The sequence below is a fragment of the Phoca vitulina genome, unplaced genomic scaffold, assembly GCF_004348235.1.
Source record: "Phoca vitulina isolate PV1807 unplaced genomic scaffold, GSC_HSeal_1.0 scaffold7, whole genome shotgun sequence".
Taxonomy (NCBI): domain Eukaryota; kingdom Metazoa; phylum Chordata; class Mammalia; order Carnivora; family Phocidae; genus Phoca; species Phoca vitulina.
Window position 1 is genome coordinate 41,796,089 of NW_022589710.1, and position 27,795 is coordinate 41,823,883.

Here is a 27,795-nt window from a genome sequence, read left to right on the forward strand (position 1 = left end):
AGAGGGTACAGCAGTGAAGTCAGTGGGGGAGAGCGGACTTCGTGTTAAAGGTTCAAACGTACAAGGATAAGAACTACTAAAGCAGAGGAATCCCAGGACCTTAAGTCCCACTCTCTCCACTGGACCTTCACCCTCAAAACAGGTGTGCATTTGCTGCTGAGCAGTACCAGGAAGGTCCAAAGCAGCTGTTCAGTGGAGCCCAACACAGAATGTTCTTAATCCAGGATCTCTGCTTTGACTTACAGAATCTTCTCCCATTGGCCCTTCATGAAACACCCTTGACTGACCATCTCCAATTTCCCATCTGTCACCAGAGCCCTGTTGCTTGGTCCAGTGCCTATGTCCTACCCCTTTCACCGTGGAATCTTCCGTTCCTGTCCCCACCCATACCGCATCACCATCCTCATCTCTTTTTCCTTTTCTAAAGTGTGCGTCTTACCAGGCTAGTATAAAGGGCCTCCAGAGAGGGGGAAGAAAGGTCGAGGTTCATAGATCAGAAATGCAAAGAACAAGGGTCAACTCCAAAAGCTCTGTACCTCAGCTCCCCTGTTCACCAAGAGCCACAGTCAACCAATGGGAAAAACACTGTTCACTGCTCATTCACCCCAGGAAGGACCATCCCAAAATGGAGGGAAGGGTTATTTTAAAGACGAAGATTCTCCTTGCTCCATCACAGCCCAAGGGCCAGAAAGTCTGCCCTATAAGACTAGCCTGGTGCTATTCAAAGCGGTCAGGATACTGGGTGGAGTTCTGAGGAACAAGGGTCAGCCCTTCACAGGAGGAGGGTCCCAGCAGGTCAACTCTTACGATGCTGGGCTTGGCCCACAGACCACGAGGCCCCACCCTGCCTGACGGTAGCACCCACCTTCCTCTCTGGAAAGAAGGCACCACACCATAGGTGGAAAGAGGTTAGCTAAAGCCTCTAAAATACAACTAATGTTATATAATATCCAGGATCAGAACTGTCACCAGGAGAGACTCCAGGCTGTTACTCAAGAGAGCAAGACTCCTCCCTGTTAACATTCCTGCCTGAGAATCTACTGACTTAAGGACACCAACTGCTTTGGTTACTGGAAAAGGGCAGCAGTGCCCTACACAGGTGAAAGGGAGAAGGAGAGGGAGAGATGAAGAGATGCTCCTATAGGGGGAAACAGGATGGAACTTCCCTCATTCTCACATCCCCGCTCTGGTGGTAAGTCTACCCTCCTAACGTCATCACTGCCAGTACTCATGGAGCACGAACAACACACCAGGCACTGTGCTAAGCATTTTAGACGTACTATCCCAACCAAAAACCTCACGCAATGGGTACTGCTTCATCGCTGGCTACCGATGAAGACACTATGGCCAAGTGAAGCAAGGCTGTTCCTCAGAGTTACAGAGCCAGTAAGTGGCAAAGCTGGGACGATTAGCTTCCACGCCCATGCTCTTTTTTTTTTTTTTTAAAGATTTATTGATTTATTTGAGAGAGGGAGAAGGAGGGAGAGCACACGAGCAGTGGAGGGGCAGAGGGAGAGGGAGAGAGATCCTCAAGCAGACTCCGCGCTGAGCACAGAGCCTGACGTGGAGCTTGATCCCAGGACCCTGAGATCATGACTGAAGCTGAAATCAAGAGCTGGACGCTTAACCGACTGAGCCACCCAGGCGCCCCTCACTCCCATGGTCTTAATGACGATCTTATTCTACCCCCCCATGCCCATCCTGCTTAAGCATCTACTGTGGAGAATTACGGAAACAAGAGATATGGAGAGGAAGAAACTCCTTGGAAGGGAGTCACAGAACACACAGCTGCTGTCTGAGCTGTAAGGAAAGGACAGGGTTTGGTGCAAGGGGAAGAATCAGAAGGCCATTCTCAGTTGGAGGGAATAATGTGGTTTCAGGCCAAAGGGGAAAAACCCTGACACATCTAAGAAAGAGGAAATAGTCCCTTGTAGCTGAAGCAGAACCTTCACGAAAGGAAAAGGGAGAAGACGGTGCAGGAGTGAAGGGCTGGGGCCGGACGGGGGGACTGCAGGCCATGTGGAGAAGCTTGGACTCCACCCTGGAGTGACAGGCAGCTTCGAAGCAGGAAGTGGTGTGTTTGCAGTGAGACAGGCAGCAAGGACGCGACAGTAACCTTTACAATTACCCAGGGGTGGGGGTTGGGGGGGGCTGGTGGTGAAGAACGAACCACGGTACTGGGGATGGGGATGATGGGCCAACAAGATGGAGCAATTAATCACATGAACAGGGAGAAGGAGCAGCCAGCGAGTCCTAGGAAATCTCTCTGGCTTCACATCACCCATTCACTCCAGCTGGGCACCTGCATGGCATCAATCTTACGGGAAGGCATGAGCATTCAGGGAGTAGAGGGGCTTTTAGAGGTTCCATTCCCCCTACCTCTGTGACAACATACACCCACCCACTCCTGGCTTCCAGTACGAACCGAAGCTTCCCGTCCCCTTCCAGCGATCCGTAACCACCTGGAACGTTTCCAGGTATAGCCACCAACTCGCACAGGACCAGCTGCCACTGTCTGGACCACAGGCAGGTCCACGTCCCGACGAGCTGAGACCAGACACCAGGTGCCAAAGCTCAGTCCTGCACTCGCGTGGGACAGCGGGCAAGCCCCGGATCCCAGTGCACTGCGCTGCACCACGTCAGCCAAGGGCACGCAGCAGAGAGCTCAGGGAATGACGCACACGGCTAAGGAGGAGGCCAGAGAGGACAGCACTGAGAGACGGGCTTCCCGGGGCTGGTTACCGTGCTGCTCTGGAGAGCCGGTCCTCAGGCACCTGGGCCGCAAGCGCGGTGTTCAGACAGGCTAGTTAACGGGACCGTGGTACTGGTGCCTCGGTTCAAACGTGCAGAGTGTCCAGGGTTCCAGGCCACTCCCAACTCCGGCTGGCTTTCCGTGAATACGTGCCACGGGGACCAAGGGAAAAGATGTATATGCGTAAACCGGCACTCAGGAAACCACTCAAAGCACCAGCCTTCTTCATGCTGGGCCCACATCTGTGCCTGCGACACGATTCAACAGCATGAGGGTTGGATTTCTGCTGCTCTTGCTGGCCTGGAGGATGGAGGGGACGTGACAGGGAACTCATATTTATAGACTAACAGTGGCTGGTCTCAAGAGACAGAGCACAATTCATCAGCCTGTTTCAAGCTATTTTTCAATGACCCCTTTAACCAGCCCCGGCTTTCCATGGGATACAGGACCCCCTTCCCACCTCTCTCCTGCTGCTGAGGAAAGGTTTTCCTAGAGCCAGGCTTCTTGTGATTAAAACAGACAGATCGGTGCCTTCTTTCATGCCAAACTTCCCAGCGTGTGTTTGCAGGACACCTTCCTCTCTCCAACATTCTAAAATAGGACTGTTTCAACTTGGGCACCTACAGCAATTGCCATCTTGTGCAAAGGAAGCTCAGACAACATAGCTGGGACACTCGCCCCGAGCTGGTCCAGACACAGATGTCACCACCAGGAAACCGAAAGGCAGACGCACGCGTCTGTGCTGCCCCTTTCCTCACCAAAGAGCCTCTCCACAAACGCCCGCCTGTCCTGACCAGTCCCACCGTGGGGTCTCACACTGCCTAGAAGGGCTGCCAGGGGTCTGTCGTGCCTCAGAAACACCCGGCTACACACTGGATAAAAAGAATCCAAAAAGAGGTAGCACGTCAGACCTTTGATGATTTTTGTCAACAAAAAAGCCATTCTTCTTTCTTCGCAGGTGGGCTTGGGGTGCTGCTTTTGCCCGGGCTCTCCACGACCCCGTGGCCCCACGCTCTGCCACCAGAGTTCCCTTGGCAGGCAGGGCAGGTTTTCAAAACGGCACACCGCCTCCCAGCTGATATGCTTTTCTCCGACGTGACGTGGACACTCCTCCTGCCAAAAGGCGGGTCTCTGTCCCCTCTGCATCTCAGCGGGCCTGAGACTCATGGGAACGACTAGAATGCAGTGTAAGTGACATTGCGTGACTTCCAAGCCAGAGCAGAAAAGATGATGCAGCTTCTGCCTTGTTCATTGCAACATCTGTGCTTGAAGCCTTGAGCCGCCACATAAGAAGGCCAAGAGCCCTGAGCCAGCCACACTTGGAGGGGCTACACATGGGCACCACCGTCAGCAGCCCTAGCCTTCGAGTCCTCCCAGCCCAGGCACCAGACACATGTGTGAACGAGCCTTTCTGATGCTGCCTGCGTCCATCTGCAGCCTCACCCAGAGCCTCCAAATTGTCCCAGCTGAGGCTGCAGACACGGAGAAGCAGGAACAAGCCATTCCTGCTGAGCCCTTTCCAAATTCCCAGCCTGGTTTCCAGGAGCATAATGAAATGGTTCTTGTTTGGGATGGTTTGTTCTGAAGCAACAGTAATGGAAACAGTTGGTGGCACACTTGCGAGTCTATTCTCATATCCACTGCTAGCAGGGAAGCAGCTGCTCTTGGAAACAGTAGTCCTACAAAAAGAAAAGCTCCCTTTTATTGAGCATTTACTTTGTACCTGGCATTATGCGAAGGGCTTACGTGCATAATTTCATTTCATGCTCATTACAATGCTATGAGTAAATACTAGGATTATCCTCATTTTACAGAAGAGGAAATGGGCCCAGAGGTTGAGGACCTTGCCCAAAGCCAGATCTGCCTGACTCACAGCCTATAACACTATACCACGCTCTGCTCCCCAGCCCTGCTCCCCAGCCACTTAAAGACAAGAGCTGTTTCTATATGGAAGACTCAACTAGTTGGAGGCATGGCTTTCCTGTTCAACAGTCCCAGCGTGGGAAATTCCTAAAGAACCCGGGCGACAGGGGCACGTGGGTGGCCTAGTTGGTGAAGCACCTGCCTTCGGCTCAGGTCATGATCTCAGGGTCCTGGGATCGAGCCCCGCGTTGGGCTCCCTGCTCAGCAGGAAGCTGGCTTCTTCCTCTCCCTCTGCCCCTCCCCCTGCTTGTGCGCGCTCTTTCTCTCAAATAAATAAAATCTTAAAAAAAAGAACCCGGGCAACAGAGGCACAGCACTGATAAACACTTAGCCATGGCTGAACAGGGGGCAGCGCCCTCCCCTGGAAAGTCACTACTGTGGCCCACCACCCTATTACCAACTCCCCCTGAACCCCACTCCTTCTTTAAGACCTAACTCCTCCATCACGCTGCCAGAAAATTCTGCCTTCTCTGGACACCATCTCATGCACCCTTGGCACACAATTCCATGCGGCATCATCCTGTTCTGGTTGTTTGGGCGTGTTTACGTAGCAGGGCTCCGGAGGATGGAAAGAATGTGGTGGAAGTGATGCCTACGTTACGTACATACTAAAGTGATGTGTTGTATTTCCTACAGCATCTACGTAATCACGGGCACGTCAGTTTCTCATGAGGACCTGTTGGTTGAGAATCATCACCCACACACAATGTAAACACCCGAGGCTCTCTGTAGCCTGCGCTTCACCCAGGACATCACAGAGGAGAAAAGATTTTAGGGTGGAGGAAGAAGCAGCACAACCCACCACAGAAAACCATCGCCATCACCTTGCAGGCAAGGAAGCCCAACCACAAAGGATCAAAACAATGGGAGTTACCATGTTGAACCACAAGTCCTTAATAGTCCTGGAAAGCTTAGAAACACACATTAAAGTTTCCTATGAGTCACTCCCCAACCTCTCATCTAAGAGTAGGGAGAGGCCAAGCTCAGGGGACGCCTCAGGCTAAGACTAGCTTTGTTCTGACTCTCGGTCTTCCTGTGGATGCTACGGCTTGCCTTTCTGAGTAGCCTCCTTCTACCTCCATGCCCCCTGGGATGGGTGAGACGAGGTTTGTGCCTGTACCTTCCTGGCCTACCTCCAAAAATGACTCTACAGATCCTACCCACCATGTGACGGAGTTGAGGATCTTACTGAGGTCGGGCAAACTCAAAACCACACAGATTCTCAAGGTGGTATATCTCGGCTTCCAGAGGGGAGCCGGTCTGTGGCTGCTTCCTTCCCTGCTACCTGGAAAGGTATGATGAGGGAGCAGAGGGCAAACAGAGGACAAAGCACAAGCTGACACCCCACAACCACCCCCACCCCAGCCACGGGATCTGTGTCACATTCCTCAGGCACTCCTGGCCGCCCTAAAACTAAGGGAAAAACAAAGGGTTAACTGATACAGATCACAGTCCCGCGAGACAGGAGTCTCCATCCAGTGTACCAGTGTCTTAGTGATTTACAGGGAAAAAGCATTCTTTTTTTTTTTTTTTTTTTTTAAAGATTTTATTTATTTATTCATGAGAGACAGAGAGAGAGAGAGAGAGGCAGAGGGAGAAGCAGGCTCCCCGCGGAGCAGGGAGCCCGATGCGGGACTCGATCCCAGGACCCTGGGATCACGACCTGAGCCGAAGGCAGACGCTTAACCGACTGAGCCACCCAGGCGTCCCAGGGAAAAAGCATTCTTATCAATAGCCTAACTTTCAAAGACCCATAACTCCATTTCCTGGAGCCTTAACATCACCCTCCCCTCTGTGAGTGATGTGGGAAACAGAGGCAAAAGGGAAAGTAAACAAAATTAAATTTCTTTATGACCTGCAGCCCACAGGCAGAGTATGAGATTCCTCCAGGAAGCTCCCAACTGTCTTAATGTTAGTACCTTACTAGAAGGAAAAACACCTGAACTTGGCAATAGCCAGGCCTCCAGTATCCTACAAATCTTCCTTAGCACATCAAAGTCCTTTTGGACACTTCCCTTTTTCCTTACCTCCCCCAACTCCCAAGTATATAACCAGCCATTCCTCACAACCCCAATGCAGCAGCTCTTTCTGCCCCCGGGGTTCTGTCCCCATGCTTTAATAAGATCACTCTTTTTGCACCAAAGACATCTCAAGAATTCTTTCTTGGCTGTTGGCTCCAGACCTCACTAACATCCCAAAACTACATCAGGTAGCCATAATGACCCAGAAACTGCTGGGAAAATGCTCAAATGCCTTCATCCCTGCCCTTAGGAAACCTCCCAGTGAGGAAAGATCTTAGAATATGTCCCTTTTCCTGAGCAGGCACATTCTTACTCTTCCTACAAGGTCATTATTAGTGACCTTCCCATTCCCAGCCTCTCCTCCAATATACTACATATCAAATCAAGCACCAAAAAAACTTATGAGGAGCCTAAAATTGGCCAGATTCATGGCCCATATGACCTAGAACCTTGCATATAAAGCCAGCCTTACATGTAATGATCACAGGGTAGAATGTGTCCAATGGGGGGGGGGGGGGGTGGCAGGGGCTGAAAAAAAAAAAAAAATAGTTGGGGGCTCTCCTTATTTTGCCAAGCACCAGAGGGTTCACAGGCCCCCCAAAAACACTTCTACAAACCCCCCATTTCTCTCCCATTCATTGCCCTCACAAAAAGAAACCCATGAATTTCCTGCTGAAAATGCCTTTCTAAAAAACACTTCTGCTAGGATGAATTTGCACAATTCCTGTCCTGTCCCCTCTGCTTTCCTCCCATCATAACACCTCAAAGATACTGGTGGCAACAAAGTCAAAATTCTCTTCGTAAGGCAGAAGGGAACAGCTGGGAAGCTTCACTCGTAATAGTTTGGGGGCTGTTCCATAAGCAATCAGTTCAGCTCAGAGCATTAAGGGATGAAGGATAGAAAGTCAAATGTCTCTGTCACGGCATTAATCTAAAAATAGAAGTGGGCATCCCTAGCGTGTCTAGCTGTCCTCCATGGGGGAATGCAACTGCCACGCTGGTCCGACCCAGTCCATCCAGTTACAAACTCGGCTGCAGAGGCAACAGCTCTGGAGGGCCTGCTCACCCCCAAGAGGACAGGAGGCTAAAAGCCATGGCATCCAAATAAACCACAGGGGGCTCGGATATTAACAAATGTGTCCAAACCCTTTTTGAACACTTACATTACCTTTCTGGTTAACAATTTTAAAATTCCAAGGAGCACCTGGGTGGCTCCGTCGGTTGGGCGTCCGACTCTTGGTTTCTGCTAGGGTCATGATCTCGGGGTCGTGGGATCGAGCCGCACGCCAGGCTCCACACACGGCGCAGAGTCTGCTTGGGATTCTCTCTCTCCTCTCCCTCTGCCCCTCCCCCTACTCACGCGCACTTGCTCTCTCTCTCTAAAATAAAACTTTAAAAAATTTTTTTAATTCCATAAATACGCATCTGTGAATTTATCTGAAATCTGTCTACATTTCCCTTGTTTAAACAAAAGCAAAACCACAATATCAACATAAGCAAAAACAAGAGTCAAATAATGTGGAAACTTCTGTTACAGCCCAACTTTTAGACAGCTGTATATCTGCATAGTTTTGGTTCACAAGGAACACTAACAACAGGTAAGGCTGAGGCTACAGAATGATGGCTAAGATTCATACTGTGCTTCTGCAGGGGTCCTGGGGAAAGAAGAAATGAGATAGTAGCCCTCAGCTCCAGTGCATTTGAGGACCATCAGGCCTAGGAATACCAGGCCCCTGGGTTGAAAGAGTGAAGGATCCCCTCCCTGCAATTCCAGATGTGGGGATGATCTGCGATGATCTGCCCCACAAAGGTCCCAAGACCAGGTTTAAAGCCAGGGCTAGCTCCAGCACACCCAGACGCTGATGAGTCATAAGGTCCATCCTACAGAACAAGTTGCTAGAATAGGGTCTCCTACTACAATCTGTTCCTAAAGAACAGAGAAGAAAGACCACCGCACGAGTGCTAGAGAGCCTGGACTTGAGTTCAGGCCCCACTATTCTCTAGCTATGTGTTCTTGGGCAATGCATTAAACCTCCCTGAGCCTCAGCTTTCTCTACTGTAAAATGTGGCTACCACCACCTCTGCCTGGAATGCCTTAGATACTGTTCCAAATACAATTCTATAGCACCAAACGCAAAATACGATTATTCCTCATCCCATCTCTAGGAATCCTGGGGGGGAAAAGTGGAAGGCCATTTATTGCTGTCACCATGAGTAATAAGCTAAGGAAAAAAATCAGATAATGTCACTAATAATCTTAAATCATCTTATTTTGGAAACATTTAAGTTGATTTTTCATTACCATCTATGGGACTTGATGGGCCACCCTTCTTTGTCACCAGCTGCCATGCACTTGGGAAAGACAAGCTAATTTATGGTTAATTTTATGAGTTTGAGAGAGAGAGGAGAACTGACAATGACAGAGAGACTGTTACTGATCCACCACGGGATTCCTATCCCGAAGCACAGAGAGCAAGGAGCTGACTACTTAAGAAATAAAAATGTTTTCCAATCTGATTAAAAAAATGTGGGGCACCTGGATGGCTCAGTCGTTGAGCATCTGCCTTCGGCTCAGGTCATGGTCCCAGGGTGCTGGGATCAAGCCCCACGTCGGGCTCCCTGCTCAGCGGGAAGCCTACTTCTCCCTCTCCCACTCCTCCTGCTTGTGTTCCCTTTCTCACTGTGTCTCTCTCTGTCAAATAAATAAATAAAATCTTAAAAAAAAAAAATGGGCAGAGGACCTCCTTTTCCAAGGAAGACAAACAAATACGCAACAGACACATGAAAAGATGCTCAACAACACTCATCATCAGGGAGATGCAAATCAAAACCACAATGAGATATTACTTCACATCTGCTAGGATAGCGATTACCAAAAAGTAGGAGATAACGTGTTAGTGAGGATGTAAAAGGGAATCTTTGTGCACTGTTGGTACAATTTTAAATTGCTGTAGCCACTATGAAGAACAGTATGGAGGTTCCTCAAAAAATTAAAAGTAGAATTACCATATGATTCAGCAATCCTACTTCTGGATATATATCCAAGCGAAATGAAATCACTATCTCCAAGAGACATCTGCACCACCATGTTCACTGCAGCCTTTATTCACAATAACCAAGATTTAGTAACAATCCAAGTGCCCATCTATGGACGAATGGATAAAGAAGATGTGTCGTATATACACATACAATGGAGTATCAGTCATAAAAAAGAAGGAAATCCTGCCATTTATGACAACATGGATGGACCTTGAGGGCATTATGTGAAGTGAAATAAGCCAGACAGAGAAAGATATATACTGTGTGATCTCACTTACATATGGAATCTAAAAAAGGCAAACTCACAGAAACAAAGCAGAATGGTGGTTGCTAGGGGTTGAAGGGTAGGGGAAATGGAGAGATGTTAGCCAAAGGGTACAAACTTCCCGTTAAAAAATGAGTAAGTTCTGGGGGTCTAACATACAATACGGTGACTAAGGATAGTGAACAATACTGTACTGGGGTGCCTGGCTGGCTGCGACTTTTGATCTTGCGGTTGTGAGTTCAAGCCCCATGTTGGGTGCAGAGATTACTTAAAAATAAAATCTTAAGAGTGCCTGGGTGGCTCAGTCGGTTAAGCGTCTGCCTTCGGCTCCGGTCATGATCCCAGAGTCCTGGGATCGAGCCCCGCATCTGGCTCCCTGCTCGAGCCTGCTTCTCCCTCTGTCCCTCACCCTGCTTCTCATGCTCTCTCTAATAAATAAATAAAATAAAAAATAATAATAATTAAAATAAAATAAAATCTTTAAAAAAAACACAACAATACTGTATTATATACTTGAAAACTGCTAAGAAGAGTAAATCTTAAATGTTCTCGCCACACCAAAAAATGGTTAATTATGTGAGGTGATGGATATGTTAACTAAGCCTGTGTGGTAACCATTTTGCAATATATATGTATATCAAATCATCACATTGTAAACCTTAAACTTACACAATGTTACATGTCAATTATATCTCAATACAGCTGAGGGAGAGGGGGCGGTGGGGAGTCTTTACTGTTTTTTCTTCCTGAAAACTAAAACACCTGGCAGAGCCTGAACACTGGTCTCTTCTATATATAACCCAGTGAAGAAATGAGTTTGTGTTCGTGGGCAGGAACGATGCAGGCTTGGCTGCTCAGCCGTGACCTCTGGGGCAAAAGCAAGGCATCTCTGACCCCTCGGTTGGTGTGGAGATCCTCATTCTGCTGTCGTCCACAATACTTGGGACCTAGCTGGAAAACATAGCAGAGTAACAGGCCCCACTGTCAGGGGCTGGGAGTGCCTGAAAGAAAGGACACTGACACGAGATCCAGGCATCCCAACAGCCTGACTTTAGGCAAATTACTCAGCACCTCATGGTCATGGCTCTAAGGTCCCTAAGCTCTGATCTTATCAATAAACACAAAAGGAGTTATGAATGACTGGAAACTGAAGACTCACTGTTTCCCCCAACTACAATCTTCTTCTCCTCCTTCTTGGATTCTGAAGGTCACCAGAATGCAGAAACAAACAAAAATAAAATGTATCCAGATGGCCTGTACTCTAGGACTGAAGTGGCAGACGATGAGGTACACAGACAGGAATAGGCAAATCACGTGAAAAGAAAAAGCAGTCGCATCTGCACTATGGAATCTGGGGTAACTTTTTCTTTTTTCAATAATACTTTTTCCTGTCACATTGCCTTATCAGACACATCAGGTTGCAAATAGTCACAGGGATCTGCAGAGAAAGGTCTGAGTTACAAGATCAGTCAGTGCAAGGGCCCCATGGCCCCACTGGTATGGTTAAGGTCCCATGGTAGAGAGATGGCTAGAGAGTCAGAGCCTTCATAGCTGGCAAAATTCCAGAGGCAAACATTAGGCTGCTGACTATCTGAGGTCCAAGGAACACCTTCCAGCTTGTTCAGTAGAGGAGTTTGAGTTTCGGGTTCCGCACTGAGTGTGGAACCTGCTTAAGATTCTCTCTCTCCCTCTCTCTCTGCCCCTTCCCCCCACTGAAGAAGAAAGAAGAAAGAAGAAAGAAGGAAGAAGAAAGAAGAAAGAAGAAAGAAGAAAGAAGAAAGAAGAAAGAAGAAAGAAGAAAGAAGAAAGAAGAAGAAGAAGAAGAAGAAGAAGAAGAAAAGAAAAGGCAAGATTGCATAGCAACAAGGAATTGCTGCCACACCCTGGGAATGATATATGCAAAGTCCTATATTGTGCGTAATTTGTGGGAGAGGGGGGTAGGGAGCAGGAGAAGATGGAAGAAAGAAAAACACTACCTCTGTTGTCCAGAATTCTGGGAGTCCTGTGTTTTTACAGAAAAAAAAAATATCAAAGGAGACAAAAAAAAAAAAAAAAAAAAACCAACCCACATCTTAATTTCATTTGATTCTAAGAAGTAAACTTAGGGTTTAGGGGAGGAAGGAGATTAACTTTCCTCTGTATTTCAATGTTGAACTATTCTTACCTTATGGACATATCCCATTTTGAATTTTAAATATCTATAGTGCAATTGGAGAGAACAGGACTAAAACACTGAGAATACAAGTACAAGACAATTTATACTCGAAAGTACAAGATCACAAATTGTGGATCTAAAGACTGAGGGAATAAATGCAGCCTCTGGAATTACAATAATTATGATCAATATACAGAGCACTTACCATGTGCCAGATGGTGCTAAAAGCTTTATCTAGATTATTTCACTGAATCCTCACCTCTACCCTATAAAATGAGACGAGTAGAATTATAATTATTCCCATTTAACATTAACAAAAACGAAAGCACAAAGAGTTTATCGTTTGCGCAAGGTCCCAGCTAGCAAGTAATAGAGCCAAGACACAACCCACATCTCACCCAGAGCTCACATGGGCTCATCTCCAATGAAAGAGAGGGTTCACATCCTAAATGTGGGCTCTAAAGGAGAATTTGGGCATTGTTCAGCTAACGTCTTGGGTTGGGGGCAGAGGGTTAATGCATGGGCACAGACAGAGTTCTGGAATCTGTGATGACCAAACCCACCAACATGTCCTGAGTACCTACTAAGTGCTGTGCACAGCCAGATCTGGAATAAAGCTGCTGCACAAAGATGGAAAAGGGGCATGGCTCCATCCTCCTGCCAAAGGAAGACCACAAAACTCAACATAAAATCTCTTTGGCCCACCCTGAATATTCCAGTCTTAGAAAAGACTGTGCAATAAGAAAGCTAAGTTGGGGAGGGGGGGCACCTGGGTGGCTCAGTCGGTTAAGCATCTGCCTTCAGCTCAGGTCATGATCCCAGGGTCCTGGGATCAAGTTCCATGTAGGATTCTCGGCTCAGTGGGGAGTCGGCTTCTCCCTTTCACTCTCCCTCTGTCTCTCTCTCTCAAATAAATAAATAAAATCTTAAAAAAAAAAAAAAAAGAATGCTAAGTTGATTTGGGGAAGCTGGGGGGGGGGGGTGGAGTGAAAAAGGCATTCCCTTTGACCTTGGCCGTAGATTGGTGCAGCGGGGAAAAGAGAAATATACTGCCTTCCTCCTGAGGCAAAAGTATTTTAATTATCAGCTGAGAGGCCAGCAGTCATAAAACTGGCCAGCTGTCCCATTCAATCAGGCCAAAGGCCGTAACAAAACAAGGCAGCATTTCTCAGGGGGCCAAGCACTGTGAGTTAATGCAGGTCCAAAGAGAGCGAGAGACACTGACCTTTTCCACAAGAAGCCCAGACATAGCTGGATGGGGCTGGGAGGTATCGATCTCCTTCTGTGGCTTCGGCTGAAATAAATCTGCCCGCGTCTGTGGGAGCGGTAAAGCTACCCCCGGCCGACTTGGGAAAGGGAAGCTCAGGGCTGCCTAAAATCCTCATGCTACTTTAAAAAGGGAAACCCAACGATATCCTGTGTACACCTAAAATACCAAGGAATAGAAAGAAGTTTCTTCTACCCCTTGGAAAGAGGAAAGAAGTGCAGCCCCATTCGTGAATGTGGTTCCCGTGTGACACGTGGCACGCACTGTCTCATACCATCTTCAAACAACACAGCTCTTCTGTATTGCCCACGTTTTACAGATGAGGATCCTGGGAACTCCCAGAGGCTAGCCACATGCTCAATGTCAGGGCTCAAGAAGTAGCTTTAATCCAAGCCTCTCTGACTCCCAAGCTAGTTGTCCTTCCATTAGACCCCCAAAGCCAAGCTTAAGGGGAAATGCTTTCTTCTCAGATCAAACCCTCCATGCTTCCTACAGAGAGCACAAATCCAGGGATGAGCAATCCTCAGCTTTATTATATCTCACTTCTAGACCTCACTGTCACGTTCCGGCAGCTGCACAAGCACAGAGTCTTCCTGCAGCTCTGCTGGGGAGGGGGGCAGAGGCACACAAACACCTAAGTGGTCTTGAGCCCCACCTGAAAAAGCCTTATGTTGATTCAGAGAAGTGGGTGGGAAGGCAAAAGCAAAACTCCGAGACACCGGGATGCCCCTCAGTCAGCCCCAAGGACAGAAGTGGCATCTGACTAACTGCGTCCTGCCTCCAGGATGAAGGCTGACCTTCGTTTATTGTGAATCTCCCTCATGATTCATGTGACCGGAGCATCTTCTCTCCGGAGGCCATCTGTCATGCCCTGGGCAGCAAAGGGGGAGGGGTGCACCTGGGAGCTCCTGTCAACTGTTTTCTCCCTAAACCACTTGGAGAATATTCCCCTCATCAGGAGCTTCGGCCCCTGCAACCAGAAGCCAGAAAGCGGGGAACCTGGGCACGTGGTGGCCTGACGCACAGACAGACCACGCAGTCGCCGCTTTCTCCCAAACACACTCATGTGCATTTGAAGGTCAGTCCTGGAAGGGACCTCGAAGACCATCTCATCCAAACCTTTCACTTCACGCACGAGGAATCTGAGGATCAGAGAACTCAAGATGTGCCCAAGGCAACCCGGCCCGTCAGTGCCAAGGGTGGTACGTGGGCCAGTACTCCTTCTACGCCACCAATTCTCCTCTTACCCAGATGCTCAATTTAAGAAGTTCTCTATAACAGTGTTAACTCATAACCTTCTCAGAGTCTTGGATTAGTCAAAGTAGCAACCCTGTCCCCCAAAATGAACCTGCACACATTCTGCATAGATTTCAAGGGGTTCAAGGGTGCTATGTTAACAGCCCCTCCCTAATAAGAGGAACAGTATGCCTCTCCATGGAGCTGATGAGGAATGGAAGGGGATTCCAAGGTAAAGAGACGGGCGACCTGGAGAAGAAGCTACATTTTTTTCTTGACACAACAAGACCACTCACATCATCACCTTGTGTCTCACTTTCTTGAACCACAAGTAGCCCTGAGCTACCTCACAGGAATGAAGTAAAAAACCAAGTCAGGAATTGAAATGTTTCCAAGAGACAAGGAGGAAAGGAGAGACAGGCAGGCTCTTGTCTCCTTAGAGATACTGAAGCACAGATCTTGACCCTGAACAATGACAGTGTCATAGACCGGCTGAAAAAGGTGGACATCACTACTTAGTTGTTGCCAGGTTTGCCTGGGAGAGATGTGGGAAAGAAAAGACATCATGATTTGACCTTCAAGGCAACAGTGGCTCAAATCAGAGGAAACAGATAAAGGGGAAGACACTAAGGAATCATCTGGAATCAGAGCCCACACATCTTTAAAAGCCCTTCTTGGGGGCGCCTGCCTGGCTCAGTCGTTAAGCGTCTGCCTTCAGCTCAAGTCATGGTCCCAGGGTCCTGGGATCGAGCCCCACATCAGGCTCCCTGCTCGGCGGGGAGCTTGCTTCTCCCTCTCCCACTCCCCCCTGCTTGTGTTCCCTCTCTCTCGCTGTGTCTCTCTCTGTCAAATAAATAAACAAAATCTTAAAAAAAAAAAAGCCCTTCTTGCCCTGAACCTGCCCCCTCACTGAGCCTGTTTTCCCCAAGATAATGGCTCAGGGTCCAGAATACCTACACCAAGATCCTCCATCTTCTGCTCCAACTGCAACACAGGGTTTATAGGTGCCTAAATGTTGCCCAGGGCCCCAAGCCACCTCCTACACCACTGAGTATGCTGCAGAGAAGCCCCCAGAGCCACCACAGATGAAGGAAGGCACTCCAGAGCAAGCTTGGGGTAAGGATGGCAAATCTGCCACAAAGAGACCAATTTCCCTCCTGATCCTCCTCAGGCCCGGCAAGCCCAGGAAAAGACCCTGGGAACGTCAAGGGCATCACCTACCTCCTGGGGGGCCATGCTCTCACTGGGCATTTGAGTCTGCTGGTCTCCCTGCCTGGACCGTCCTGGCCCTACCTACCCTCACTGCTTTGTCTCATTAACTCCTATGCTCCCTCAGGAAATTCTCAGGCACCAACTCCTTCCCTCCACAGCATGCACCATAGTCCTGACTTAGGTCATTCCCTGTGACCCCACAGGGAGCCCCTTAAGGGCAGGGCAGGTGTCTGGTATTGCTTACTATTATATTCTCAACACCAAGCACTCAAATTAACACATAAAGGAGAACTGTCTTTGTGCAAGAGATGGCCATGCCCAAGGGAGAAGGGAAAAGCATGGTTCCCAGGCAACATTAAAGAAATGGGAGCTGCAACTCGACCTCTAGGTCAGGCCTCGCTAGGTTCGATCGTTCGCTTCATTTCAGCTTTATTTACTTATGTCTTTTTTTGACTTGCAGAACATGCCTCTGTGTTCATGCAAAATGCTACCCATCAATGAACAGAATCCTCTGGTACATGCCTGGTGGCTGTTGGCTAATCTTAGGTATTGCCTTCTACAACCAAAATGTCCAATTCATTGAGCGCTTGTATGCTTTTGCCAGGAAAAATCCTCAAAACATGTCCATCACCCTCCAACTCCAAAAGAAGGCACTTGTAGCAAACAAAGAACCACAAAGACCAGAAATGGGAAGGAAAATGGGGAGAGAGATCCAGCAGTACCTAAGCCAAGTACTGTCGGAATTATCTCATTTGGGGATCCTTCATGAGACGTAAAAAAGTCACTTACGCACCTCTTACAAAGGACTAGGAATTGGGTTCAACAGCCAACACTTTGCTGCCTCCCAGATCCATCCTGGGAATGTTTTATAGTTTCTTTTATTCTCCTATAGGAAAAACTGCTGTTAGGGCTACTCCTCATCCTTTTCTAGGCAAGTCCTTCCTGCCACATTGCTCTTGGCCAGGATCCCTGTGCCCTACGTGCTTCTTCCATTCATTCATTCATTCATTCATTCCTGCACATAGGAATGTGCTCAACCTCAGTATACAGGAAGGACACCGGTGAGTGGAATCCAGTGGGTCACAAAGTTCCACAGCACACTTTCAGCCCAGAGAAATCCTCCCCAGGAAACACAGTCAGGGTCCATGGCCAGTGTCCAGTCCGGGTATAATCCAGGGCTTGGAATATTACAGCCAGTCTGAGGTCAAGGGCAAGATGGGAGCTCTGTCCTCCTTCCACTTCCAAGAAAGCAAGGCTTCTGCTTCTATATCTTGTGAACTCTTGAGAGAAGGTTGAGAAGAGCACAAACACAGGTGAGCAGAGAAACTGGAGGGAGGGGCGCTACTCAGCCTCTGGTTGCCAAGAGGAGCAGCCAATCAAACAAGTCCATAAAACTAGAAGGGACACTGTGAGGGGCACAACGGGGAATTGACAAGGAGGGGACACAAGGGGCGCTGAGGCTGGACGGAGCGGACTGGCGGTGGGTGCAGGTGGCAGGGGGTGGCCTGCTCCCGCAGCACCTGGCAGCCCACTGCCAGTGAGTTATTTGGGGCTGGCATCTGGGAAGGGTGCAGAGAAAAAAGAGGGCAGAAGCATTGGAGGTTGGTAACAAATACACTGTGAAAATACCACCCTCGGCACCTGAAACGTTGGTGGACTTGGACATTAGGACTGGGGCAAGGGCCTGGAGCTTACACAGGTGATGAAACAGACGACCGCGCAAGTCCCGGAGGATGCGGGACCTCCTCCGACGAGAGAGGGGGAGGTTTCACACTTTGAGATCCCGTAAGCAGACCAGTTCAAGGGATACTTTATTCACTCATTTACGCATTCATTCATGTCCCTGGACACTAAAGACACAAAATCTACTTGGAGGCCTGGGGGGTGCTCCTGAGATCATGGAATCAACAAGAGGAGCCAGAGGATGCAGGCTGGCAGGCAGCGGGAGGCCGGCTGAGCTGTGTTCGATCCTTCAGCGGCCCACGCTGCACGGCGCGCACTCACTTCACCGGCATTCCTCCCAAGCTTCACGCCGACCCCTTCACGAATGGATGGACCCTGACCGCAAGGCATGGGAGCCTGCAACCGCTGACCCAGCGGCTCGAGTCCCTTGTCACCTGCATGCTCTCCTGCACGCTCGCAGGCACTGTGTGCCGAGTCCCAACCACATGCAGCTCACCACGCACCTCCTCTGCTTTTCTGCTATGAAACTAAGAGTGAGTCGATCAGACCTTAAGGAAATGTGGATGCTGTGGCTCTATGAGTAGGGTAATACTATTCCTAATCATATAAAACCAAAGCACCCCAGGGCCCTGGCTCTGTGAAGGTGAAGCGCCCCAGCCACCCAACGGCAGTGTGCTGGCAACAGTGTGGTAACTGGGGACACAGGCGAAGGGGCCAGACCTGGCCACAAGGTCCGCCCTTAGGCCCAGCGGCGGCGAGACCCTGGCCAAATGGTTGACCCCTTCCGAGCCTCAGTTTCCTCCTCTGTAAAATAAACACGTTCATAGTCTTTACTCTGCAGGGCTGCTGTGAGAATGAAAAGCGAATCGACATGAAATGTTTCATGCCTAACCTTAAAGAGAGCACTCCATAAGCGTCAGTTGTATTATTATTATTATTATTACTATTACTATTATTATTATTGTTGCATAGGGGTTTGGTTTAGTTTAGGGGTTTGGTTTGGAGTATATCTAAGTAGTGGAATCCTGTGCAACCTTTAAATATCTTGTGGTGGAAGACTATTTATTTACATAACAAGTCACAGTACACAGACAAGTTGGGGGGCACAAAAGCATGCTACAAGCAACATGGTTATTAGGATTTCCCGTGCACGATTCTGGGTAAAAACAAATATCCATAAATGCAAAAACTGGAGAAACACACTGCTTTTACCTCTCTGTTTTTCTATGTTTTCTAAGAGGAGGGAAGAAATTATTTAATAATAAAATAAAAGTAATAACACAACCTTCACTTTGGGCAAGGCTTTTCATTTTCCGAAGCTTTTTCATATGACCTTGTTTTTACACTAATTTAAGTTTTAACGACCGCTATTGAACTGTTATTCTGCCCAATGCCTTCAAGCCAAAATCCTGAAATCCATCTACCTAACCCCCAAAAGGACAATCTTTCCACTAAAAGACCATCTTTCGTTGACACCTCTGCTAACCATCAAGCAGCTGGTTCTTCCCAATTGACGGAGCAGACACAAATCCATTATCAGAGCCAGGGCTTTTTGCAAGTAGTTTTAAGAAGTGATGTTTGAGTTAATGATGCAATGTGGTAAAGGAGTATAAGCCATGGGTTAAATCAGGGGTCTGAGCCACACATCCCCAGGCCTGGCTAACCTTGTTTGGTTGTATGATGCCAAACATCTGAAATAAACAGTTCTTCCCAATGCATGTCCCACATTAAGATTTCATGGGAAGACTACCAGCTGCTTCCCCCACCAGCCCTGCTCTCCCTCGTCCTTGGTAATAGCCCCTGATTATTAGCTGGGCTCACTGCCACCCAGATTAAAGTCCTGCATCTCCCAGCCTCCCCTGCGCCAGCCATGGCTATATGATTACATTCTGGCCAATTAATGCAAGCAGATGTGTTTTTGCTGGGTTTCTGGGAGGATCACGGGAGCCAACTCAGCTCCAGGAGCACCTTTTTCTGTGCTTCTGCTTTTCTTCCTCCTTCAGGCCTGATACTTGGACCGAATAACTGGCATTTCAGCAGCCATCTCAGAACATAAGGCAAGCCTGAGAATGCAAGCCATGTATTGGGATGGAGTGAAAAATGAGCCTGGATCCCTGATGACACTGGGATGTCCTAAACTCTGCAGACTTCTTTTCAAAGACGAATGAACGTACACCTTGTTTTAGCCACTGCTATTTTGGTTTTTAGGTTATGTGCTGTCAAACCTAAACTTATTGAGGATTATATATCAACATAGGATGCTGTACACCTTCCATTGCCAGTTAACAGCACATGACTTTTTAAAGTAGGTGACCAGGATAGTAAAGCATTTTAATTAATCACCTTTCTACTGAGCCTTTTATAACAGATGTTTATCACCAACTACTTTCTTTTTTCCACAAAGACAACCCCCATATATACATAGTCTTTTCCCTAGTGGATCTAAGTCAACTAACACATATGATTCCTAGAATTCTGCCCTCACATGACAGCGGCCAAAATCCAACTTTCTAGAACCCTTAATAAAAACCAAGAGAGGGGCACCGGAGTGGCTCAATCGGTTAAGTGTCTGCCTTTGGCTCAGGTCATGATCCCAGGGTCCTGGGATCGAGTCCCGCATCCGGCTCCTTGCTCAGCGGGGAGCCTGCTTCTCCCTCTGCCTGCCGCTCCCCCTGCTGTGCTCTCTCTCTCAAATTAATAAATAAAATCTTTAAAAAAAAAAAAAAAGAGGGCACGTACTGCATGGAGCACTGGGTATTACACGAAAACAATGAATTGTGGATCACAACATCAAAAACTAATGATGCATGGTGACTAACGTAACATAATAAAATAAAATTTAAAAAAACAACACTCACCTCATGAGTTAATGTAACTAATGGTCAGATAAATTACCATTTAAATAAAAACTTTTGCTGGGGGGGAGGGAGGAAAAAAAAGACTCATACTGGATTCACACAATCCCGGGCAAACAGCCACCACAGACAAATGTGAAGGAGCTACCCCAACTCCCCTGTGAGGTTTACAGCAGGCGTCAATATCAGCACCAACCACACAGCCCTGTGGACTCCACACATTTCTGGGCATCCGCGACCCCCTTGAGGTCAAGGGTCAGACTGTACCACGTGTAAGTCCAACTCCCGCCACAGCACAGTGCACCTGAGGGCTCCACCTTGGCAATCTGAAAGCCCACTAAAGACAAAGAAAGAATAGGGTTTTGTCTCCCCAGTGACAGAATGACATTGAGGTCTCTTGCCATCTCCTGCACACGGCAGAACCTTAGCAAGGTAACTTTTCTTTCAAAAGAGCCTAGACTTCCAAATGCAAATCTCATGGAAGGTAAAACCTGGTGTTTACAGCTTGAAATTACACCCAAATTTGAAACTTCCTGGAGGAAATGATTGACTTTTACAATTCCTTCATCCTAGCCCAAGTTTTTCAAAGGACTCAATACGTATGATTAGAGCACTTTGCCTACTTCTTCCAGCATATGGATATAAGAAAAAATAAAGAACAGTCAGCTTCTACATCACATTTTCTACCAACACATCTGCTTATTCTTACCCCATCATCCGAAGCAATGTCTAGGCAGAAATATGAAAGGGATCACCAAAAATTTTAATTTAATACATTTAAAGAATAGAATCTGGGAGGAGGGATGAGAATAATCTTATTTTATGGAACTTAAATCCTTCACATGAATTATATATAATGTTCCATGCTTTTACAAGGATGAATGTTTCTATTATTAAGAGAGAAGAGGGCTCAGGTAGAAGAGATAAGGATAAGAAAGGCTATTTTAAAGTAAATTGGAAAGTCTATTTGTGTATGGGTGTGTCTGTATGTACAAACATATGTATATATACATTTATATATACATAAAACATTTACTTTAAAAATGTCTGGGAGGATATGCCAAATGTAATAGTTGTCCTCCCTGAAGGAAAACATTATTGGTTATCTTTCTCTTTTATCTACTAATTTTTGTACAACAAAAACATCTACTTAAATAATTTTAAAATGTATTTTTCCCCTGAAACAAATAATACGTTATATGTTAATAATTAAAAAAAATAAAATCATAAGGAATTATAAAATAAAAATAATTATAATTGTCCAACAACAAAAAAAGACACACAAAAAAACCCCATATTTTTAAAAGTAAACATTCACAGTAGTATTGACAGAAAAATAAACCACATCTGGAACAGCTCAGAACCAAACAAAGTCCAAAGGAGTTCTGGGCTCAATGCTGAAGGAGACAGAGAGCAAAGTTCCTGGGACCCACACCACCCCCTCCAAAACCCTAATGCCCCCTCTCCAGATAGGATGCTCAAAATCATCTTAAGCATATCCTATTTAACAAATTCTATCCTCTCTACCACACAGTGTAGGCAAGAAAGAGCACAAATTACCACACAAAAGCAGCATAGTCCCAGCGCCTGCAGATTCCTCCAAGGAAAGAGACTGGTTTCCACCAACTCACCATATAATTATGTCTAACACTTGCTTTACAATCCAGTTTATGGATTTTGGATGTTTCATAAACAGTTACTTCTCAGTTCCCTGTTATTAAACACTAGGTAGTTACAACAATTCATTACTAAGACCCGCAGGCTATCAGGAGTCTATACTATTACCAGCCAGGTCACGCTCTCCCAGTGGACACTGTCACCCGAATCAGCTCCATAGCTTAAACAACATGCCTCCTCTTCCTTATAGCCCCTTCTCTGGGGGGTAGCTCAAGTTGGGGTGGTCAGGTAGAACGCAAATAGGCATTATAATTACCTGTTGTTCCACCAAAGAGGGAAACCCCTTTTGTGATTACAGACACACTTCCCTAAAGTGGAAAAATCTATCTATCTATATATATATGTAGATATATATTGCACAGCAGAGCAGAATTATACACTGCCAACCTTGCCTGCTAATATGAGCTCAGAATTATTCCAAACCCCTCGGCTGCCTCATTCTTCTCTTTCTAAACCAATTTTTCCTGGCACTCATTCCATCCCTATATCTCAACTCAAGGATGGAATGGTTTTAACCAAGGAGTTTCACTGCCCACTGAGATTCCTTTAGGAATCCACTCCCACCAAAGCCATGGACTGAGTATAAAAGTGCTCTTGAGCCCTCCAGCCCCATCTCTTTATACTCACTGTTACTGGACTTAAGGTCGCGGTGGATGATGGGGACAATTGCCTCATCATGTAAGTAGTTCATCCCTCTGGCAATCTGCACAGCCCAGTTCACAAGGATGTCTGGGGGAATCCTTTTCCCAGATAACACTCTATTCAAAGGCCCTCCACGTGCAAACTCCATGACCAAGCAGAGGTTGGGTTCCTTCAGACACACCCCCCTAAGGGCAATGATGTTGGGGTGCTTCAGCATGGCGAAGAGCTTGGCCTCCTGGCGAACATTTTCTATAGTCTGGCTGATGTCCTCATCGGGGTCATGGCGAGCTGCTTTCACGGCAACCTCATCCCCTATCCAGAAAGCACGATAGACCTTCCCAAAGCCCCCGATGCCAATAATCTCTTCCAGGGTTAGTTCCGCAAAATCAATCTCTAACACTGAGAAAGAGAAAAAAAAAAAAGAAGTCAAAAACATTCTGAAAATACCACTGAATCACCCATTTACCGATGGGTAAACATAGCAAGTTATCTGTTCACTTGGCTTGTCTCCCCACTATAAGGTAAGCTCCATCAAGGCAAGAAATGTGGCTAACCTATTTTCTGTTGCATTATTCTTAATCACTAGCACATAGTGAGCATTCAATAAATATTCATGTAATAATTTCTACTTGGAGCATTATGCAGAATGTCGTACCATGACAAACCATTTTAACGAAAGGGAACATAGAGGGAGATCATTTTTAGAAGACTTATTCATTTTACTGTGTACTAGATGGTGAGAAGCATACAATCCAGTGACAAGGCAGACACACAACAACCAAACCACAGTGTTAAAAGAGCCTTCATAGCTGTATGATCAGATTAGGAAAACCACCAACTCCCACTGCAGGACAGGATATAAGAGGGTGAGTGGGAAGAGATTCTCAGGGAAGGCAACACTGGGAATGCGCCCTAAAGAATGAGTGGGAGGGAGAGTGCCTGGCTGGCTCAGTCGGTAGAGTGTGTAACTTTGGATTTTGGGGTTGTGAGTTTCAGCTCCATGTTGGGTGTAGAGATTACTTAAAAATAGAATCTAAAAAAAGAAAAAAAAAGAATGAGCGGGAGGGATCGCATCAGGCAGCAAAGATCAGGATGGAGAAGGACAAACCAAGCAAAGGGAAGGTCATGAGCAAGAACATGAGGTATGAGAATATACGGCATATTAAGAACTTCAAGGAGTCCAGTGTGGCTGGATTATATGCATTAGGATAGGAGATGAGGCTCAAGGTCTTGCTGGGGTCAGCTAGGTTGTGAAATGGTTTTAAAGTCATTCTGAGAGGCTTGAACTTCACGCTGTGCATGATAGGACTCATGTATTTTTAAGTAGGGGAGAGTTATTAGATGGCGATTTAGAAAGGACATCAATTTTGGCAGCCATGGGGAATATAACCTGGAGGATAGGGAGCCTACTGCAAAAGGAACCACTAGGGAGGCCATTGAAGTAGCCCAGGCACACAAGCACAGGGTCTGAACATCAGCAGCAGGTAAGACGAAGTGTGTGGAGTAAATTGGGAGGATATTTTCAAAACGTGGTTCTACCATGACCTGGTGACTAAGACGTGCAGGAGAGGAGCCTCCCAGGGGACATCTCACTCCAGAAGTCACCTGCTCCACAACTCCATCCCTGATGTCCCCAAGTACCACACCCAACCACTCATCTCCTTTCTAATGCAGAGTGAACCTAGGGTACCTGATTATATCTTCAGCGCTGTTTGGAAAGGCTTCCTTGGATAGTTCATAATAGCTACCAGTGATTACAAATCTCAGGCTAGATAAGGTGTTGCTATAGGAGTAAAGTGCTATTTTATGTTTCTCTCATGAAAACCCTGTGCTCTGTCTTCTCAGTCTCTTTGTCTTTACCTGGCTGACTCATACTCAACCCTCAGGTCTCAGCTTAAACAAAATCTCCTAGAGGAACTTTTCCTAACCCCCGCCTGAATGAGGTCAGGCCCCCATCAAACACGTCCATAACCGTCTCTGTTTGGCAAGACCCAACAAGGTTTAATTACTTGTTCAGTGCCTGCCGTCCTGCAAGATTGTGAGATCCACAAGGGCAGAGTCTGTCTGTTTTATTCACCACTGTACTCACCCTGCTGAACATTCAGCAGGTAAGCAGAAGTCAAGTAAAATGGGGGGACAATCTATCTCAGTAGGAAATGAACCAAACTCAGATCTGAAAAATTTTTTTAAAAATGCACTGGACCTCCTGAAACAGAGAGAATATAGTCGGTTTGCGAAAAAACAAACAAACAAAAAACAAAACAAACAAAAAACTAAGAAAACAAAGATATATTTCTGAACTTTTGGCAAGACCAAAAGAGGAACTGGCCACTGCTGGCTGTTCTCTTCCTTCCTCAGCCAGCTCCAGGATGACTCCAACCTCCACTCACATGCTCGTGGTGCTCAAAACTCTATATTCTTGCTTAATTAGAGTATTCCTATCTTATCTAGGACTAATATTCATTTGTATTTTACAATGCAACTGGCAGTCTGCACAAAAGAATACAGAAATATATACAACAAGTATAGCCCATCTCGACCCCCCAAAGTTCCAATTGTTCAAGCTCTCACCTCATCTGGCACTCCTCTTAAAGAATAAATGTTACAGCTGGTCCTACAGAATAATGATCAACATCCGCTCTAAAATCCTCCAGCATAGGGGCGCCTGGGTGGCTCAGTTGGTTAAGCGACTGCCTTCGGCTCAGGTCATGATCCTGGAGTCCCGGGATCGAGTCCCACATCGGGCTCCCTGCTCGGCAGGGAGTCTGCTTCTCCCTCTGACCCTCCTCCCTCTCATGCTCTCTGTCTCTCATTCTCTCTCTCGCAAATAAATAAAATCTTAAAAAAATAAAATAAAAAAATAAAATAAAATCCTCCAGCATATCTTGCAGTACAGAGGCCAGAAAGCTAAGAACTACATTTTCCAGACTCCCTTACCACTACAGGTCTGCTTTTGCCAATTAGATGCACAAGATAGGGAAGGCAGAAGTGAGTTGGACACCATCTTCTTGCCGCTTCTCCTGGCAAGCATGGCTGTGGAGAAGTGGGATTTTTCTGCATGTCAGTGTCTAATCATTAGCTCTGGGCAGTTGTAGAAAGGAATGCTGCAAGGCCAAGTGGTTGCCTAATCTCTGGACAGCAACTACAACAGGGTGTTCTTGAAATGGACAGCTTCAATGTCAACTCCTGATTCTGTATGTTCGCAATTAGAGAAGTGGTAGCTTGCCAGGTGAGCCAGGTCTGCAATGCTGTGGGAGTTGTTCCTATAGGTCCAGCTAAGAGCCCCTTCTCCCTGCCCTTCCAACAATTCTGTAAGCATCCACTTTGCTGTGTTAAATCACTTTCTGCTTAAAATAGCTTAAATGTTTCTGGGTCCTAAAATGAATCCTGATTACTAACTCTTGTCTTATCTTGTCTACATCAATGAGAAAAACAATGCGTATATTAAGGAGTGATAAGAAACCCTCTTGGAGAGGGGCGCCTGGGTGGCTCAGTAGGTTAAGCGACTGCCTTCAGCTCGGGTCATGATCCTGGAGTCCCGGGATCGAGTCCCACATCGGGCTCCCTGCTCAGCAGGGAGTCTGCTTCTCCCTCTGACCCTCTTCCCTCTTGTGCTGTCTCTCATTCTCTCTCTCAAATAAATAAATAAAATCTTAAAAAAAAAAAAAAAAAAAAAAAAAAAAAAAAAAAAGAAACCCTCTTGGAGAAATACGTAAATTATGTTAGGAGTCTCCTTGGTCATGGAAGGAAGGAACATTGACTTTTTCTAACAGCTTTTACTGATGAAAAGATACCTGTCTCTTTAACAAGTTTGCATTCACACATTTTCCTCAACTGACTATCTGAATTTTCCTTAAGAGAATTAACTGTTGTTATACCGTTCCTTCTCTTATACCGTTCCTTCTTTCCTCTGGTCTGAAGCATAGTTGTGAACATACAGGATGTGTTAAGTATTTATTTAAACGTATAAGGTTTTAAAAGAAGTGATGCTGAACCTGGGTGCTGAAGGGACAGCTCCTCAGATGGCATTTCAAAGACAGAAAACCTCTGTGGGGAAGGGAGAGCAATAATCTCTCTCTGGGTAGAACAGAAACCCTCAGGTTCTTGCTAACTAGTTAAGGAAATATTATGACCAGCATTCAAGAAAAGTCTAGAACACAGCTTGCAAGCAGATAGAAGACAAAAGAGTGGGGCCTGGGGGGAGGGTACTTTCTTTTCCTTTCCCTGTGAAGACGTTCCTTTGGGTAGGAACTAGACCTTCAGCTGCAGCTGAGAGAACGTGGGGCTCTCCTTTCCCATTCCAGTCAAGACCTGGTTTTAAGTAAGAATCAGGTCAAGTCACAATCAGCACATTTTTCAGTTTCTGTGGATGGATATTTCCAAGAATATCAGGAACAAAGCCTTATTTCTTTCATTTTTGCAGTCAGGACGTTATCCTCTCTCAACTGTATTCTTGAAAACTAAACATATAGGCACATTCTGGTGGGTTTTGGACAAGTGAATGGTACATACCTCACTCATTTAAAAATCCCAAGTACACCTGAAAACACATCCTTATATTTCTAGTGGATGCAAGGAAAAGAATGTAAATTAATAAAAATCTTAATTAATGCCCTGCTTGAAAACAGACACAATTCTCCTGTAAGAAAAACATTTTTTTTTTAATACCTAGGACTATGTCCCAAGATGATGAATTTGGAACTGTACATTTTTCCTCTTTCACTAAAAAAAAAAAAAAAAAAAAAAAAAAAAAGATGAGTGAGCTCCTAGGTTATTTATATTTGTCAGCCCCATGGAGAGCTAAAGTTTCATATCTACATTGGAGGGGATAAAGGCACTATATAAATATTAGATGATTTCTAAATATCTATTATATTTTTTATTTGTCACAAGATTTGAGTACAGTTTGAAACAAAATTTTCAACTTAAAAAGCAATATTTAAAACTAAAACTAAACATTCTTGCTTAACTGACTGTCTGCTATTCGTAATCTAATGTCACAATTCATACCCCGGAAGAGAAGTTCAAAACGATAACTAGGGAAAAGCTGTCAGTGGCTCAATTTCAT

The 27,795-nt window shown here is 46.4% G+C and overlaps 1 protein-coding gene across 3 annotated transcripts in view; it reads right to left on the reverse strand.

Annotated features, from left to right (window-relative positions):
• MAP3K9 (mitogen-activated protein kinase kinase kinase 9) overlaps nucleotides 1-27,795 on the reverse strand; it is a 77,287-nt gene that overhangs the window by 46,361 nt on the left and 3,131 nt on the right. For all 3 annotated transcript variants that reach the window (XM_032405440.1, XM_032405441.1, XM_032405439.1), the window contains exon 2: nucleotides 22,713-23,126. In XM_032405440.1, the coding sequence (XP_032261331.1) occupies nucleotides 22,713-23,126 (414 nt within the window). The remainder of the gene's footprint in view (nucleotides 1-22,712; nucleotides 23,127-27,795) is intronic.